Source organism: Ursus maritimus, unplaced genomic scaffold (genome assembly GCF_017311325.1).
Source record: "Ursus maritimus isolate PB19 unplaced genomic scaffold, ASM1731132v1 scaffold_4, whole genome shotgun sequence".
In the NCBI taxonomy this organism is placed as follows: domain Eukaryota; kingdom Metazoa; phylum Chordata; class Mammalia; order Carnivora; family Ursidae; genus Ursus; species Ursus maritimus.
The window spans coordinates 88,931,737-88,951,080 of record NW_024426552.1 but is presented as its reverse complement, the minus strand read 5'-3'; the positions used below and the strand labels follow the sequence as shown (position 1 = coordinate 88,951,080).

Here is a 19,344-nt window from a genome sequence, read left to right as displayed (position 1 = left end):
ACATGACAGGATGCCCACTCTCGCTATTACTATTCAACATAGTACTAGAAATCCTTGCAACAGCAATCAGACAACAAAAAGGGATAAAAGCTATCCAAATCAGCAAAGAAGTCAAACTGTCTCTCTTTGCAGATGACATGATACTCTATATGCAGATGACATGAAAACCCAAAAGACTCCACCGCAAACTACTAGAACTTATAGAGCAATTCAGTAATGTGCGGGATACAAAATCAATGCTCAGAAATCAGTTGCATTTCTATACACGAACAACGAGACTGAAGAAAGAGAAATTAGGGAATCCATTCCATTTACAATAGCACCAAAAATCATATGTTATCTCGGAATTAACTTAACCAGAGACGTAAAGGACCTATATTCTAGAAACTACAAATCACTCTTGAAAGACATTGAAGAAGACACAAAAAGATGGAAAAATATTCCATACTCATGGATCAGAAGAATAGACATAGTTTAAATGTCTATGCTACCCAGAGCAATCTATACTTTCAATGACATCCCAATCAAATACCAATGACATTTTTCAAAGAACTGGAACAAATAGTCCTTAAATTTGTGTGGAACCAGAAAAGGCCCCGAATTGCCAAGGAATTGTTGAAAAGGAAAAACAAAGCTGGGGGCATCATGTTGCCAGATTTCAAGCTATACTACAAAGCTGTGATCACAAAGACAGCATGGTACTGGCACAAAAACAGACACATAGACCAATGGAACAGAATAGAGAACCCAGAAATGGACCCTCGGTTCTTTGGGCAACTGATCTTTGATAAAGCAGAAAAAAACATCCAGCGTAAAAAAGGCAGTCTCTTCAATAAATGGTGCTGGGAAAATTGGACATCTATATACGAAAGAATGAAACTTGACCACTCTCTCACACCATATACAAAGATAAACTACAAATGGATGAAAGACCTCCATGTGAGACAGGAATCCATCAAAATCCTAGAGGAGAACATACGCTGCAACCTCTTTGACATCGGCCACAGCAACCTTTTTCATGACATATCTCCAAAGGAAAGAGAAACAAAAGATAAAATGAACTTCTGGGACTTCATCAAGATAAAAAGCTTCTGCACAGCCAAGAAACAGTCAAAAAAACTAAAAGGCAGTGCACGAAATGGGAGAAGATATTTGCAAATGACACTACATATAAAAGACTAGTATCCAAGATCCACAAAGAACTTCTCAAACTCAATACACAGGAAACAAATAATCAAATAAAAAAATGGGCAGAAGATATGAACAGACACTTTTCCAATGAAGACATACAAATGGCTAACAGACACATGAAAAAATGTTCAAAATCACTAGCCATCAGGGAAATTCAAATCAAAACCACATTGAGATACCACCTTACGCCAGTTAGAATGGCAAAAATTGACAAGGCAGGAAACAACAAATGTTGGAGAGGATGTGGAGAAAGGGGATCCCTCTTACACTGTTGGTGGGAATGCAAGTTGGTACAGCCACTCTGGAAAACAGCATGGAGGTCTGCTAAAAAATTTAAAAATTGAGTTACCCTATGACCCAGCAATTGCACTACTGGGTATTTACCCCAAAGATAGAGACGTAGTGAAGAGAAGGGCCATATGCATCCCAATGTTCATAGCAGCATTGTCCACAATAGCTAAATTGTGAAAGGAGCCAAGATGCCCTTCAACAGATGACTGGATTAAGAAGATGTGGTCCATATATACAGTGGACTATTACTCAGCCATCAGAAAGAACGATTACCCAACATTTGCAGCAACATCAACGGGACTGGAGGAGATAATGCTAAGTGAAATAAGTCAAGCAGAGAAAGACAATTATCATATGGTTTCACTCATTTGTGGAACATAAGGAATAGCAGAAAGATCGTAGGAGAAGGAAGGGAAGAATGAAGGGGGGGTAAACAGAAGGGGGAATGAACCATGAGAGACTATGGACTCTAGGAAACAAACTGAGGGCTTCAGAGGGGAGAGGGGTGGAGGATTGGGATAGGCTGGTGATGGATATTAAGGAGGGCACATATTGCATGGTGCACTGGGTGTTATATGGAAATAATGAATCATGGAACATTACATCAAAAACTAAGGATATACTGTATGGTGACTAACATAACACAATAAAAAATTATTATAAAGGAAAAGAAATAAAATAAACCACCATTTTGCACCAAAAAAAGATTGTAATTTTTGTAATGTTCTTGCACAATACAAATACAATATAAATCCTCTCCTCTACCACTAACTTTTGTTTTTGTTTTTTTTTAATTTACAGGTCTTTGAAATTAAAAAATTCTAAACCATTGTTATAGGAAAAAAAACTGGAAGGAAAATTCTTTAATTAAAAGGAAATTCTTTCTTATGAAATTAGTGAGGACATAGAGCATTTTAAGTTAAGAGCCAAACTGTGAAGTTTCAACTGAAGGGCTAATTGTTTAATGTTGACATATCAGAGTACAATGCTCCTCAAACTGCAGTGTGCACAAAGATCACTTTCCTGATTCTATAGGTCTGGCACAATCCAAAATTCTGTATTTCCAACAAACTCACACTTAGAGTAGCAAAGGCATAGTGGTTAATTGGGGAACCAGGCCACCCTGGTTCAGCTTTTGGTTCTACCACTTCTGTTATCCCTCGAGCAAGTTACTCAAGTTATCTGTCACTTAGTTTTTTCATTAGTAACAAAAGAATAATAGTTCCATCTGTTAAAAAAAGAGGTAACAGGCCCCAAATGGAATCAGTTGTGCTAAGCCCCATATCAGCAGATCGACTTAATATCTAACCTAATTGCAGTTTCAGCCTTCCGGGAATGTAAACTTTAACCAATCAAAATGAAACTACCTGGTCAGCACTATTTAGATAATCTACCTGATGAACCCTTTCCATTCTCTAAGGGTGACCTTGCCTAAAACAATGCGTTCTTTATTAATAATTTCCATTTCCTGCCCCTTTTCTGCCTTTTGCCCTTCAGAGCTCCTTTTACTGCTGGATAGCATGCTGCCAGATTCTTGAACTGTTGAATAAAGCCAATTAGATCTTCAAATTCTTAAATTTTTGTTTTTTAACAGATTTGGTGGCAGCAGCAAGATTAAAGGAGACTTTGATAGCTTCAGGGACAATGAGAAACACAGGCATGATAACTTGTGAACACTCTGAATTCAATGTCTTTCTCACCATTTCTGAGGGCTGTGGGTAAGTTCTTGGTTCTGAGCTCTGCTCACTTTGTGTGGAGCTCCAGATCTAGCTGGCTTTTCAGTCTGCAATTCCCAGATCTTTGAGTAAAAAATCCTAGCTTTGGTTCTGTCTCCAGATTCCATGCTGGGAACTGTTGATGGTTTGTTTAGTCTGTAGTTCCCTGTTTGTTTGGAATCCTTCCCAAGATTCCACTTTTGGAACCGCTGGAGGCAGCTGGAGTCCTTCATTTGTTTGGAATCAGTCTGTGGCCCCATTCTTTGGGTTCTGTTGGCTCAATTCTTTCCCTGGTCCCAGGTTTCACAGTGGGAATTGCTGGTGGTGCTCTTGGTCAGCCTGCAGTAACATCTAACCCCCTAGCCCAAGCTCCATGTGGGAACAGTTAGTAGCAGTCTGCAGTTCTCCATTCAGGTGGACTCTCTAGTTCACAGTCCCTATTTGTTGAGGTTTGCTGGTTCAATCCTTTCCCCAGTCCCCAGTTTGTTGGTTATTGCTGGTATGTTAATGTACACATGAGGTAAAGGCTAACTACTAATGGGAATCTCAGAAACTAAAAAAGTCACAAAAATTGGTGGGCAAGAGTCAAACACTTACAGGCTGTTGGAGCACTCATTATGTAACTCAAAGACTCCCATGGAAGGATAAGTTGGTTATCCAGAACGGGTTAGATTGACACTAGAGTCATCTGCCGACTTCGAGAAAATTTCTGTGCAATGAGGTAAAACATCACACTGTTCTTAACCAAGCAGCATATCCTTTTCAGGTATTAATTTGGCTATGAGAGACCCAAAGCCTAAGCTAAAATGAATGAATGAATGAATGAATGAATGATAAAAATGGGATCCTTAAAATCTAAACAGTTAAGCGTGCCACCTTCTGGCATACAGCTTATTTTATGTCTAAGAACTATGGACACAGAAGCTATAAATACCTATAAAAATGCAAAATCTTACTAAAAACAACCTAGAATTACAGTGGGCATCATGGTTTTATTTAGATAAGATTGTTTATTTAAGTACACTTAAAAGCTAGGCCTCCCAAATCAAACAGAACAGGATACCTACTTTAAATGGTACATAGAGGGGCGCCTGGGTGGCACAGCGGTTAAGCGTCTGCCTTCGGCTCAGGGTGTGATCCCGGCGTTATGGGATCGAGCCCCACATCAGGCTCCTCTGCTATGAGCCTGCTTCTTCCTCTCCCACTCCCCCTGCTTGTGTTCCCTCTCTCGCTGGCTGTCTCTATCTCTGTCGAATAAATAAATAAATAAAATCTTAAAAAAAAATAAAAATAAAAATAAATGGTACATAGAAGCTTCCAAAAGTCTTCAAGACTCTAAAAAAACTTTATTGAAAGTTTTGTTGCAAAAGGCTAATGAAAAATTAAAGACACAAAAGATATCTAAAATAACACTTAGGCCCCTCCCATTACACCCTCCTAAAAATCCATTAGCAAAACACTGGTCCAGAAACTGATGTCTCAGTTGTAATCATCTGGGACACTAGAAATCAAATTGTCCTCACAGGCCTTGTGCAAATTCTTTAATACTAACACAAATGCTCCCATATCTACCTTCAAAGGAAGGTCCACATGTGGGCCCCTCCCCAAATTGGTGGGACTCACTCATTTCCTGGTAAACTGCTATATTATTCCCTTAAACAGCTAAAGGGAACTAAAATTAAATTTAATGAAAAACCTCGCCAAATTCTAGTAAATATCAGAGCTACACTCTCCATTTTAAACCCCAGTCAGAATCTGCAGATGGGATCCTGGAAAAACTGGCAGAAGCCAACTAAGGGTGAGAACTCTTACTAGATTCAGCTTTCCCAGCTCTCTGTCTGTAGTACTGGGTAGAGGGGAAATTAAAATATCTTTTGCACCCTCTTTGGGGACACCTCTTAAGTCCAAGGGGTTGTTCAGTACTGTCAGAAGTATTTACTGTGTGTCTTGGCTAACAGCTACAAAGTAGCTCTGCGGTCGGTCAAAAATTGGCCCAATTGCAGAGCCTGATAAGCATTTATTTTTAGGCTTCCTCCCCAAAGCCAAAATGAAACTCTGTATCCAGAGAGAAAGAAAAAAACCTTCTGAGGGCTTTGAAAAAGAGTTTACTAAAAAAGATAGTGTAGTTAAATTGGTGGATCAACCCTTGGTGTCTTTGAGGCTGTGAGCCAATTCTTGAGAACCGTCCTTATCGTACATATCTTTGCAGCACTAAAAATGCAGCTCCAGAGGCAGCTAAGGTTCATCTACTCCTTTTTAACCAATCCTAAAATCTCCCCCACTTATCTCAAAAGACTTGTAAATATTGGCCTTAGAAAACCAAAGTCCTTCTTGGAGGAACTTACATTCTTTCACTGTGCCTTTGTGATGGAAACACTTATCTAGGCCATCTCTTGAAAGTAAAGGAGGTAATTCTTATAGGAAGAAAAAAAATTGGGGGGCGGGTGGAGTTCCTTTCCTTTCCTTTCCTTTCCTTTCCCTTCCTTCCTTCCTTCCTTCCTTCCTTCCTTCCTTCCTTCCTTCCTTCCTTCCTTCCCTCCTTTTTAAAATACAAACTACTCCACAGCTTCCATGAGTTTCCTAGTCAAGGACAAATACAAATCTTAAGTGTCTTCTCCACAAATACTAGTAGGAAAAGCTTTAGCCATCTGAGCAGATAAACTTAATTTATTCCAACCGTTCTTTTTATAACTAATGAATTTTACATTATTGTGCTTGTTTTATGGTTAACATTTTAAGTGAAACTATAAGGTCTCTGTGTCTGTGTGTGTTTATGTGTCTATATATATGTATTGTAGATATGTGGTATTTTTCTACCGCTGGATGGATAGTGCCAAAATTTATTTGTATAAGAGCTCTATTTAGTTGGTTTAAAGGCAAATGCTTATAAGGACTGGGTATTCTAAAGCTCTCAGAAATATAACAAATTAACCCAAAGGATTCTTAAGTTCACATGCTCTAGGATTAATCTTTAGTAAATAAAAGCTAATTTAAGGCAAATTAAACTCATTTGAAGTATAATCTCTAGTACATAATAGCTAGTTTAAGGCATGTCTTCAGTGTTACCAGCATTAAACATAAAGCTTTTATTCTACCTGGGTTTAGTAATCAAATAAGTTCTTATTATCTCTATTAAAATGTGTTGGGGGGAAAAATAACTTAGAACAACCGACTTTGTCTAATGTCTTATGAAGTTTTTGCGGGTAATCTAAACGTAATTGTTAAGAACAAGTAAATTAAAATACATGTAGGTAGTGATGTGGGAAACAAAGGCAGAAGAAAAAATATGAAATTTCTTTACTACCTACAGCCCATTGACAAGTCCTTGAAACAGGCAGAGTGACATTCCTCTAGGGACTCAACTGCCTGGATATTGATACTTTCCTAAGGGCAAAAGGAAATCTTCGCCCAACCTCCCGAGTCCTGTAAGTCTACCTTAACCTATAAAAATTCCTTTGGAAACTTCCTTTATCTCTACCTCCCCCCCAAGATATATCTTGGCAATCATCCCCCAAGTATATGACTCACCGATATAGATATGAAGGGTCTCACGACTGACTTTTTGCTAAACAGTAATAAATGACTTTTCCTAACAATAGCTAACCCCCTCAGGATCCTGGAAACCCTATTTCCAAAAATACTTGGGAGGCTTACACTATCCCTAACCCCCTCCCAACTTGAGAATATATAATGGGCCACTCTTCATGACCCCATTGCAGCTCTTTCTGCCCACAGGTCCTGTCCCGTGCTTTAATGAAACCACCTTTGTGCACCAACAATGTCTCAAGAATTCTTTCTTCGCTGTCAGCTTCAAACCTTAATGTCTTTCCTCCATCAGGTAGGATAAAAAGTAGTTAGGTGAACTTTTCAAATAGTTCCCCCAAATCTTTACAGTAACCTGAAACCTGAAAATTTTGCTAAGTTCAATGATGAGTTAAGTTAAATTCGTTAAATATCCAGATCATTTCCAAATAAGATAAAACAAACATTAATTACTGAACATAGGTTTAACCCCTTTTGGTTTCCTTTTTACAAAGGAACTAAAGATATTTGGATCTATCAGTAAACATATTTTATGCCACATTGAAAAAACTGTACTCTAAGGAAGCATATGTCTCTAGAAAACATAAAATGTAAATTTGCCAATCTAAAGAATGCTGATGTAACAATTCACAATTGGTTACTTAGTTTTTACTAAAATTAAGGTTTTAAAGGGTGAAAAATTCTAATATATAATTAAAACTACTAGAAATAACAAGGGAAATATCTCTGTATACAGGGAAAGTAGGATGTGTGTTTTCAGTAAAAGAAGGTATGAGGAATGGAGATGCATTTTTGTTGAGGAAAAAGTAATTTTATCCTAAAGAGAGGTAAAAAAGAGGAAAAAGAATAGGAAAAAATCCGAATCTAAAAAAGTTGTAGAAGGATTATGGAGAAGGAACCTTGGGAAAATAATTTTATGTGTGATTGAGCTGGATAAAATTAAATTTATTGTAAGTTTTATTTTATTTATTATAAGTTTTTTAATAAACTTTGATATGCTTAATGTACTTATGCCTAAGAAAATTTATTATAAGTTTTTTTAATAAACTTTGATATGCTTAATGTACTTATGCCTAAGAAAAACTACAACTTAATATTTTTCATCAAAATTTTCTTGGACTATTGGTCGGCCCCTGATAAGAGATTGTGAAAGGTTTTCCTCCTTTACCTTTTAAGTAATCTGCCTGTAAAGCAAAGATTTATGTTTTATCAGAATGATTTCCTGTGTTCTTTATCATCAGGTCTTTGATTACTTTAGAAAAAAAATAATTGTCCTTTAAAAATTAAGGATCTAGGCATATACATGTGATTTAATTTGGATGTGTTTTTATCTCCAGCTTATAACTTTTGCCCTATTGGTATGTCTTCTGATGTGAATACAAACCCAAGAGCAAATAACGGCTGATTTTTTTTTTTTTAAGATTTTATTTATTTATTTGACAGAAAGAGAGAGACAGCCAGCGAGAGAGGGAACACAAGCAGGGGGATTGGGAGGGGAAGAAGCAGGCTCCCAGCAGAAGAGTCTGATGTGGGGCTCGATCCCAGAACGCTGGGATCACGCCCTGAGCCGAAGGCAGACACTTAACTACTGTGCCACCCAGGTGCCCCAATGGCTGATTTTAATAAAACTTAACAAAGATGGATGAATTGGTCACAGAGCTAAGCACTAATCTCACCTATATAACTGGTTCAACTTTACATAGCAAAAGTAAAGCATAAAACATAAATAATTTCATCAAGCCCATTCAAATAAATGCCTCCTGTGTTCTGAAATCCTATTGAAGTTGACTCCTTTTTGGAAGCTAAATTGTTGTCTTCTGAATCATTGCTTACCATTTTATCTTAATCATTCTAAAATATTATCATAAATCTACCTATCTAGTTAGTGACCATGTTATGAAAACAAAAGGAGCTATAATTTGTCAATAGTACAAGGAAACTAACATCTAAGTAGAACATTTCTAATGGGGTTATTAGAAACATTGAAAATTATCATGCCAATTAATCTTCAGAGCCTTTCCCCCTTTTTTATTTTTGTTTCTTTTCTATGGTTCTATCTTTAACCATAACCAGTGTCTGTGTACTCCTATAGCTGACCTGGTACCACCCATTTGGCGGTGTTCTGTATACCTCACGATGCCTCCCAAGTAATAAGCACTCCATGGGAAAGTTGCTAGCTATCCTTCAATATCCATTCTCTTCTTATTAATACAACCCCTGAATGTTAGGGCCATCCAGAATAAAGACCACAGTTTTCAGCCTCCCTTGTAGGTTTGAGTGGCCACATGACTTAATTTGGGTCAATAGAAAAGAAAATCGGAAAGGTGTGTACAACCTCTGTGAATTGTGCTCACGGAGACACAGTGCGCCTCTCTCCTTCCTTTTTCTGCCTTTTGGCTGCCTAGAATGTGGATATGATGACATCAATAGGAGCTGCCATTTTGGCTCATGAGGTCAAAGCCACATCTTGAGGAGCAAGATAGAATCTGGAGCTCTGATGATCATACCATACCGGCATTTGACTACCTACATTTATGTGAAACAAAACAAAACAAAACCTCTCTTGCTGTAGACACTGTTATTTTGGGTTTTCTGTCACTTGCAGCCAAACCTAATCCTAGCTTACATACACTCAAATATTTATTAGTGCATCTGTCTTTCAGGTGTGATCCTTATCATTATGCCTTGGTCTCAGTGATCCATTCAACCCTACTTGAAGCCATGTTAGGACCTAATGAAAAGTGAGAGATGCATTAAATACTATGAACAGTCAGTACTGAAGAAGTTAAATTTTGGAGAAGAAAGGATTAAAGAGGTTAAAAATCTTTTCTATTCCCAGCAGCTCTGTTTTATTAAGAGACATTCTAGGTAAAATTTCAAAGTTAACTCCCAAGATAATTAGACAAAAGCTAGGCCAGATGTCTAAGCTAAGTTTTGGTCTCAAAATAATTACCTTTGTTAATTACCAGTAATTAGTGTCAGCATCCAACACTTTCCTCAAAACCCTTGTTGGGGAGTGGGGGGGGGGAGTGGAGAAAGGTGGAGGAAAGAGGGGGAGAGAGAGAGAGAGAAAGTGAGAGAAAGAGAGAGAGAGACACAAGAGAAAGTCAGAACAAAAGTATTTTCTAGTACAGTTACATCTTGGGGTCATTAAAACCGGATTCAAATTTTATAATTTTGAACATTGGGTTTTATGGAAAAACCGTATCTTTTCTTCCAGTTAATACAGATAGTTTTGGCTTCTACCTAGACTTAATTTATAGCTTATATCCTTTCTTATTTTATGCTTTTCTTTTTTTAATTTCCAAAGTGATTATTTTTCTTCATCTTTAAAATTATACATTTAACCCTGGTCCCCCACCCTAAAAAAAACTTCAGCTGAAAATGGCCCTAGTAGAAATCTCAGGGTTCTTCCTGGAGCCTTTCTTTAGCGTCCTTTCCTCAGCCAGAGGCTTCTGGATTTTGGCGCAAAGGACAGCATAGGACTCTCAGTGGTTTGTGCATAACTTAATTTTTTGGCACTTTTTACACAGTTCACAAGTTTATATAATGCATCACTCTTCCCTTCTTTGTGTAGACTACCGTATGTGAGGACAGAAGTATTTATAGATGCATCCATTTGTGCACCACTTCATCACTTCATATCTCTTTGGACCTCCTTTTCTGTGTTTAGAGTTTCTTTTTAAATATTTAGGGATACCATTGTCTGGCATTATCCATTAATAATTCATTGTGGATACAGTCATTTTAAACTCCAAGTAACAGTGGAAATAATACTTCTCTTTAAATCTCCACCACAAACATCTCACACTTAACTCCTGCTCATGCTTTCTGTCTCATGGTGGATTCATTTCCTCTTTACACTATCTCTATTTAACTGTTTACTGGTTTGCCTCCCTCACCAGATTGTTAGGGGGAAAGGACCACATTCTAACTCATGTTTTTTATATCTCCAGGAGCCACCATGCACATACAGAATGCATTGTAAAAATTTTTTTGTAATTAATGAAATAGTCACCAATATTGTCAGGTCAGTATGACTTTTAGTGATCCACTTTGGTTCTTTTATAGATTCAGTGAGTGGAACAATTTTTCCCACTACCTATTTTGTGTTTCAGTGGTGATTCCCAAGTTTATTTTAGTCCATGGGCCTTTTCTTTATGCCATAAACAATACTGACCAATTTACCTGCTTGCAGAGAGAAAAATAATTATTTATAAAGCTCACTAGAACGGGAAGGAAAGTGAACTTTGATGACAAAGTAAAATGGTGTTATTTTGTTTTTAATAAGTATCAGGCATAAATTATCAGCCCATGCTAAACAGTAAAGATGGTTGCATTTAATTATGAAGACTACAGATCAAAAGGGAAAAATTCATATACTCATTAACTTCCTATTTCTAGAGAGAGAACCTGTATTCTACCCACCACCACTGTACTAAAACTTTATGGCTTTTATAGGTATACACCTGAATTACAAAACCAAACTGCATTTTTATATGTTACCATTCACTGCAGGGTTTGTTAACAGAGAAGAAGCATGAGGTATGCTTTTGGGGTGATTTCTATATGTCAAGTGCACACAGGCATATAATTTGCAGGCATATCTTATTTGCTTTATATAAACTGGCAATCATATAATCCTGATATCATTCAATATTTTCACTCTATGATCATGGTTTATTACAGTATGATCAGAGCTGCTCAGTGTAATCACACTTTCCATTTCACAGTTTCCTGTCACCAATCTATATATTCTTTAATTCCATACCTCCAATGCTGTTCTGAACTGTCCTGCTGCCACAGCGTATTTCTTTTGTCTGTAGCAAGAGCTGGCATCCTTTAAGGCTACCTGAAGCCATTTGTCGATCTGAGGCAGAAAGTTGAAATTAGGTACATGCAAAGGGTCTACTGTTTCAGCAGCTCGGCACGTTGGTCGAATCCCAGTGGACATGAAGGACTCTACAAACTCATAGCTCACGTCCTCTTCATCGATGTAGACCAACTTCACCTCCACATCCATGATGTTTTTTAAGGGGATGTGAGGCAGAGGCATGGTGATCAACGTGCTGTCAAGCTCTGTTATCTTTGCCTCTTTCTTCCCAGCTGGCTTTTCTTCATTTTCTGCCTTCCTTTTAAAGGCCACTTTCTCTAAATCATTACTTTGTTTTTCTTTGATGCTCTTTGTCATTTTTATTCTTTCAACTGTGATTTCTACCTGTTTATCTCCACAGCTTTTCTTAACCTCTTGTGACATTTCCAGGATGCTTGGTTGGTTTGCTAAGGTAGACATTTTCTTGCTTGTGTTTATCTTTGGAATAAGCTGATCAGGATAGACCCTATTCACTGTATTCTCCAAATTCCTACTGCTCCCTCAATCCATTGATTCCCCCCTGAAACTCCTGTAAGGATGAGAAGGAGGAAAATAATTAAAACAATATTTTGAAATTCCAGTGGTTTAAAACTACAGTCAAATTCATTGGAAATACTGTTTTATTCATTACAGGTATTTATAACCTTAAAGTGAAACTGTATGTACATTATCTGCTGACAGTTTTATTAGAGAAGGGTGTGTTTCAATCTCAAAACTCACCAAGAATTTGTCGAAAACACATTTAGACAATGTCTTTAAAAATAATCATCTATAGCTGAACAACATTGAATGAACATTTTTGTGGGGATAGGAAAACCTTATACATAGGCACTGAGGACAAAAGAAGACAAAAAAAATCCATCTCAATATTAATTTCCTTGGAAAGGCAGGTGGTCTAGAACTCATTATAAAATATACTGCTAACCTGCATAATAGACTTGGGAGTCTAAAGAAACCACAGCTGCTTCCTCTGAAAAGATTCCAGAAATGTTGTAAGCACAATGTTTCCTCGATTTATTTCTTCTATTAGTAATGAAAATCTCAAGTTTAACAGCTTTAAAGATAACTATTATTCAGAACTGATTTGATAGCAGAAGAACATGACCTTCAACCTCACATTAATGTGGAGCCACATATTCATCTTGAGTCTACTGTATTAATATTTTTGTAGCAATGGTATCAATGCTGTACTTTTATAATGATGAGACATTTTTCCTAAATCATTACTGTTCAAAATATGTAATAACTAATTATCTTTTGATTCAAAGGCATACTATATACTATCTCTGATGTTAGATTAATTTCAAAATATAAAATGTCCTAAGATTTAATAATTATGTAGTATAGTTGGTTCCTGTTTTTTAAAGACCCTTTTACCCGTCAGCTTCTGTCCTGGAAACAACTCTGTAGGGTATATAGGAATGAGAACCATATCTTCCAAAGAAACTAAGAGGTAGAGAGGTTAAGTTACTTACCCATGTCACATTGTTTGTCATTAGTTTTCCTATCTCTGTATCATACAAGTCTTTCCTCCCTAAGACTTGCACTCACTACTCCTAGCCTTCTCCACTCTCTTCCTCTATTAGCATGCTGTTCTTTACAGCTAATGGCAGACTTACATCAGAGCACAGAGAGAGGAGAAAATGCAAGAAGGGCTGAGGATAACAACAGGATAACAATGACATAAAAGCTAACTTTCTTGCTTCTTCTCATCTACAAGGACAGTACCTGACTGAAGATAAAGTCTTGAGCAGCTTCTCAAAACTTATGATTTTATTAAAGTTGTTCATTTGTTTGTTTGAAAGACAGCAGTTTGCCTATAGGAAAACCGTTAAAACACTCTGAACTCTGACCCAGTAATTCTATTTTTTTTAAAGATCTTATTTATTTATTTGAGAGAGCGAGAGTAAGAGCCAGAGAGTGCAAGCGGGGTGAGAGAGCACAGGCAGGTGATGGGCAGAGGGAGAAGCAGACTCCCTGCTAAGCAGGGATCCTGAGGTGGGGCTGGATTCTGGGACTCGAGGATCATGACCAGAACCGAAGGCGGATGCTTAACCAACTGAGCCACCCAGGCACCCCATGACCCGGTAATTCTTAAGGAAAATGAAGGAAGAAGCAAAACCATATATATGGCTTGAGGCCGTTTCTCCCTCTACCATTGTACATTTGTGTCATCAGAAGGGGCATAGGTCAAACATGGACATTATCAAAAACCCTCCTATGATCTCATAGGAAAGATCAAGTTCCAATAATTCCAATAATAGTGGTCTTGGATGCTAATTTGCAAAAGTTTAATATTAGAATATTTCCCCATTGATTTATACCGACATATTAGACTTGTGTGTCTATGGGGGAAAATACCTAAAAAAAAAAAATAAAATTTTTTTCAGTCTGTATTATGCTTGATAATGAAGAAGATAACCGTGACTGGGAATCACAGGCCCCATCAACACAGCATTACTTTTTGCAGGACTCTGTTTTCTTTTCTTCTTTTACAATTATGTCTGGCATCCAATACATTTCTTGGACCACTGATGTGACTAGTCAGAGTAGTGAGGGGAAAACTGTCTTGGCCATCACTCTGTCTTATGCTTGTTCTTATTCCATATAGGATTTGAGTTGAATAAAAGTTAGCTTTGGTCCTTGAATTAGGATCTCTGGTGGATGGACATGAGGGATACACATCTATACCAGTATTTCTTTCAATAGTGAAGATGCAGAAATGGAAGTAGCACAACTCTGACACCCCACATATGCATTAAATGTTTTTTTAAATGTTGTATGAAATTTTGAGTAAAACTTATAAACCACAATGTGGCTAAGTTCCAAATAAAGATGGATTCTTACGAATACTATAGAAATTATATTTATGTTCCCCTCTTGGTCTAATGCTATCTGTGAAGCAAAAGAGAGGTGAGGTTGTTGAAACTCGTTTAAAGCTCAAAATATTTGATTTTAAGGATTCATATTCATTCTTACAATAGACTGCAAAAGATAAACAGGAATTGCTGGTGGGTGACCTACTCCAAAATTTTCATGGTATCTCCTAGGTATGTTTTCTAAACTCTCCACTTTCAAGAACCAATCATTAAAATGTATCAGAATATCTGTAGTTGGTTTTAGTTAATAACATTTTTAGCATCTACAGCAGCATTACCTATCTCTTCTACATTTATTTTACATTTCTTGAAACATATACATGTATAAATTTATCTTTATGACCATTTCTTCTGGAAGACAATTGCTCTCCCTCCCTTTCTCCCTCCTTGCCCCACCCTGCTCTCTCTCTTCCTCCCTCAGTCCATTTTTCTTTCAAATACCCCACTCCAATCTTCCTCCCCAAGTCCTTTTTCATTTCAAGAAGGAAGGTTTCATTGTTTTTAAGAAACAGGCATCTGAGTATTTTCTGCATCAGGCCTTAAACCATTTATAGAAATCATAATTTTGGTCTTCAGTGCAGTTTTATACAAGAAACAATAATAAAGGAGGAAAAAGTGTACATGGTACACAGAGCACTCAGAAGGAGTAAGTTTGAGGGCAGATGTTTTGTTTTCAAACACCCGGAAGATCAATAATTCCAAATTTGAATGAGAAACAACAACTCAGGCCCCCTCAAAAACGCAGAATAAATATCCTAATGTCTTAAAGTGGCCTAAATGTACAGGCTGATAAAGTATGGTTAAACCCAATTAATATTTTTCAATGTTGGTTACAAATCAGGTGACTTCAGCTTCAGATTTAGAGCCTGTTCTTTGTAAAAATTGTTGCATATCCACAGAAGGGTTATGCAACTGCTCCCTTTCAACTTTTTAAAAAAAATATAAAACTCCACTTAAATAATCTGAAATTCGAGGCCTCTCACCACCTAGCCCAGTGCATATTTTGACACCTATTTAGCACTCCTTCTATAAACTGCTCTGAAGTCAAGTTGAACTCCTTGTTACTTCCAAAAGATACTGGTTTCTAGTCTGTCTGCTAAGAATTCTCCATCTTACTGTTCCCACCTCATTCTACCTGTCCAAACCTAGCCAGAAGTTATCCATCTCTCCCACCTCAGAATACCCACTGCATTTATACCACTTATTTTCTACATTGCAGTTATGCATGAGTGACTTATTTCTTCCAATAAGCTCCCTAAAAGCAGAAATATGCTTTACTTATCTTGACATTAGTTCAGTGCTTTACATAGAGTAGGCATTCAATAGATGTTGATCAATAAGGATGCTGTGAGTCAAAGGCTATTTACACATTTTAAGAGAAACGAAAGTGGATTTTTATAAAGATAAGGCCTGTAACTGTACAAAAGTTGTTTCTGAGGTGTTTTGCTAGTTTTTAAAAATTTTACTTTAAATTTGGTCCTGGATAAAGTACATTTTCTTCTTTGATAGTTCAAGTGAATCATGTACCAACTAGATTTAAACTATCAACCTCTTCATTTTTTTTAATAGTCAAGTTGATTAACATGACATTAGTCAGTGTTCCTGAGGCACTGAGTTATACTTTAATCATTACTTCAATAAAAATACTTTTAGAGAAAACTATTAGACAATCATTATGTATGTCAAAGATGTATTCACTGATAACATTCTGTAAAAATGCCCATTCTTTAATTTAGAAGACAGCACTGTAAAATTGATTTCCTCATGCCTTAGAAAAAAGATCTCCGGCAAATGTTTATATGAAGCATTAGAATAATTTCCAAAGTTTTATAATAAATACAGGTACAAGAAACAAAGAGAGGTTAATGTTTAACCATTTCCAGGGAGTAACCATTTAAATATATCCAGTGGATTTTCAACACATTTATTTTTTTCTCCAAGCATTTTATCAAGCATGCTGTTCATTGTGGGAGTTTCCATTGCTTCATCAATACAATCAGCAGTTTATATGGCTATTAGTACCACAAATTATTTATTAGAATTTCTATTGAAATAGGCACCTCAAACATAGGCAATTCAGAAAAAGAAAATCCTTAAAAATGTGCTCTCTGAAACATTCAACATCACAGTTGCTATGGTTTTCTTTCTTAAAAAAAAAAAGAAAAGGATCTAATTTTAACTTGCTGTTAAATGTAACCAGAGAAACATCATGAGAAAAAACCATCTTGGTTGTTAGTCCACTAGTACACCTTGGTATTTTTAAAAATACATTAGAAATATTTCTTCAATTCAATAATTACTTATTGAATACCTACTATGAGCAACAAATTGTAATAAGTAATATAAAGGAAACTAAAGATGACCAAGACAGGGTCTTGGCATTCCAGAACTCAGAGGTAGAGGTAGAGGTGGGGCATGGGGAGGAGGGATGTATAGACAAATTTATACGGAGGAGACACTCTCTTACTACACCGTGAATTACTGGAGAAGTGGAAATGTGTCACAATCCTTTTACTATCCTGATGTCTAGTTTCTTCAGAGCCTGGAACGTAACAGGCCCTCAATGCACATTTGTTATTCAAATGAGCGCGTGGCTGAAGTGAGTACTATGGTAGCAATAATGTACGTGCTTCTGTGGGAAAATGTGACTGAGACAGTTTCAAGAGATTTGCTTTTTAGAATAGGCAGAATGAGAGGTGTCCCTCTGCAGGCACTTTTCTTCTCTTTTATCCATGTACCCGTAAGGAATAGTTCATCATTATCAGAAGAGAGAGAGAATTTGGCTCACAAAGCTTGTTAAGAAATACAAAATAAAACACGCTATGTATTACCATATAAATAATAATAGCAACTAACATGTACTCCCAGTTTACAAAGTTATCTCACTGGCTTATCCTATGTTCCTCACAACTCTTTTGCATAGCATTACTACTTTCATTTTACTAACAAGGAAATCAAAAGATTAAACAACTTAAAAGAGATCACCAAGAGAGTTTACCATATCTAAGACTTGAACCCAGGACATCTAATGTCAAATTCCACACCTTTTGAATGATAGGATTATAAATTCCTCTGTACTGCACCATCATTTGACTGGAATTTGTATTTCCCCTACCTTTTTTTTTTTAATTTAATAATCAGGTATTTAACTTTACTGCCTTTTTATTGCACAGAACTCCATTTAAAATGGTAACAAAAGGAATTGGCAATTTCTGGTTAGCAAGTATCTGAACCAAATTTGTTGAGAAAAGCATTAGATTTTAGATTTAGTTCATTAGCTAGTTAGTTAGTTGCAAGTGTAAGTGTGGCCTTGCTATATTCTAGCAGTTAGTCAATTCAGAAAACAATGATATAGACATTGGACATTAAACTTCCACATGAGCGGATTCAAGGAATTTCAAACTTGAAATTACCAAACAATTTGCTGATCACTAGTCACCAAATGGGAATAATGGCATCAAAGCAATTGTTCTTCTTTGTATGTGAATATCTGCCATGTTGCATCAGAGAAAGCTTTAGAAAGGCAGCTTCATCAAGGTATTATGTAGTGGAAAGAGCATTCAGATTGGAGTTGCAAGAAAGGTTTGAATTCTAGGTTTATTGTTTATTAACTGAATGTACTGGAGAAATTATCCAACTTCTCTAAGCTTTATTTTCCTCCTCTGGAAATGGAAATGATTGGATATATAAGAATTATGTGAGAATCAAATGAGATAATTTATGTAATGACACATAAATTAAGAGAAGAGGTGAGGTAATTACACAAGCAGCCTCCTTGGACATCCCTTTGCTTTTTCAAAGGCTAAAACCTTTTGTATGGATCCCATGTCTCCGTCCTCTCAATGACAGTGCTCTTGCAATCGTCATCTTTCCATATCCCCTCTTCCTCTCTTGCTTAATCCTGTTGATGTGCACACTAATCTAGCAATACTTTTAAGAAAAACAAAAAGCAAACTCCCTTGCCTCCGCATCTTCCTGCCACTATCCCCTGTTGCTTCTCCCATTTACTGCAAAATGACTGAAGATAATTTTTTATATTCTCTGCAGCTGCTTTGTTGTCACATAGTCTCTTCCCAAGCCACTCTCTTCAGGCTTCAGTCCCTCCCATTCCACTAAGATTGCTCTTGTACAAAGAAATAACGGGGAATATGGTCAGGGATATTGTAATAGCCTTGTATGGTGACAGGTGGTAGCTACATTGTGGCAAGCAGAGCATAACATATAGAGAAGTTGAATCACTATATTGTACACCTGAAACTAATGTAACATTGTGTGTCAACTATATTCAAATAAAAAAATTTAAAAAAAAAGAAAGAAAGAAAAATCTTTTAAAAGGCGGCTCTTGTACTGGTCCTCCATGACTTTCCTGGTGCAACTCTAGGCCCTCATCTGCCAGACCTCTCAGTAGCACTCTTCATAGGTGACACTCTATCAGCACACATTTTTCTCATCTTCTATGACACCATGCTCTTCCTATTTTCTTATTATTTCACTGGCCACTTATTCTCAGTCTTCTGGGTTGGCTCTTCCTCTTATGTTCCACCTGAGAGCTGGAGCCACTTCTTTTCTCCAACTACATTCTCTCCTTAGGTGATTTCCTATAGCTTCAAATTCCATCAAATGCTCTTAACACCAAGCGTTACAACTCTAGCCCTTATAGACTCCCAGAATTTTAAAAGTGTAGCCCCAACTGTCTATGTGACATCTCTACTTGAATTGTCTATTATGCTTTTTAAAATTAAGCCCAAAACAAATCTCTTCATTTTCATTCCCTCAAATTGCCAGTCTTCCCCATTCCAGTATATGCCCCCCACATCTATCTGGTTGGACAGAACTTTACAAGTTGTCTTTG

General features: G+C 36.8%; 1 protein-coding gene across 1 annotated transcript in view; it reads right to left on the bottom strand.

Annotated features, from left to right (window-relative positions):
• The window catches only part of SPATA16 (spermatogenesis associated 16), a 224,926-nt gene extending 212,803 nt beyond the window's left edge, over window positions 1–12,123 (bottom strand). The window contains 1 exon segment of the mRNA XM_008705326.2: window positions 11,512–12,123. Coding sequence (XP_008703548.2) covers window positions 11,512–12,123 — 612 coding nt within the window.
• Between the last annotated feature and the right edge of the window lie 7,221 nt (window positions 12,124–19,344).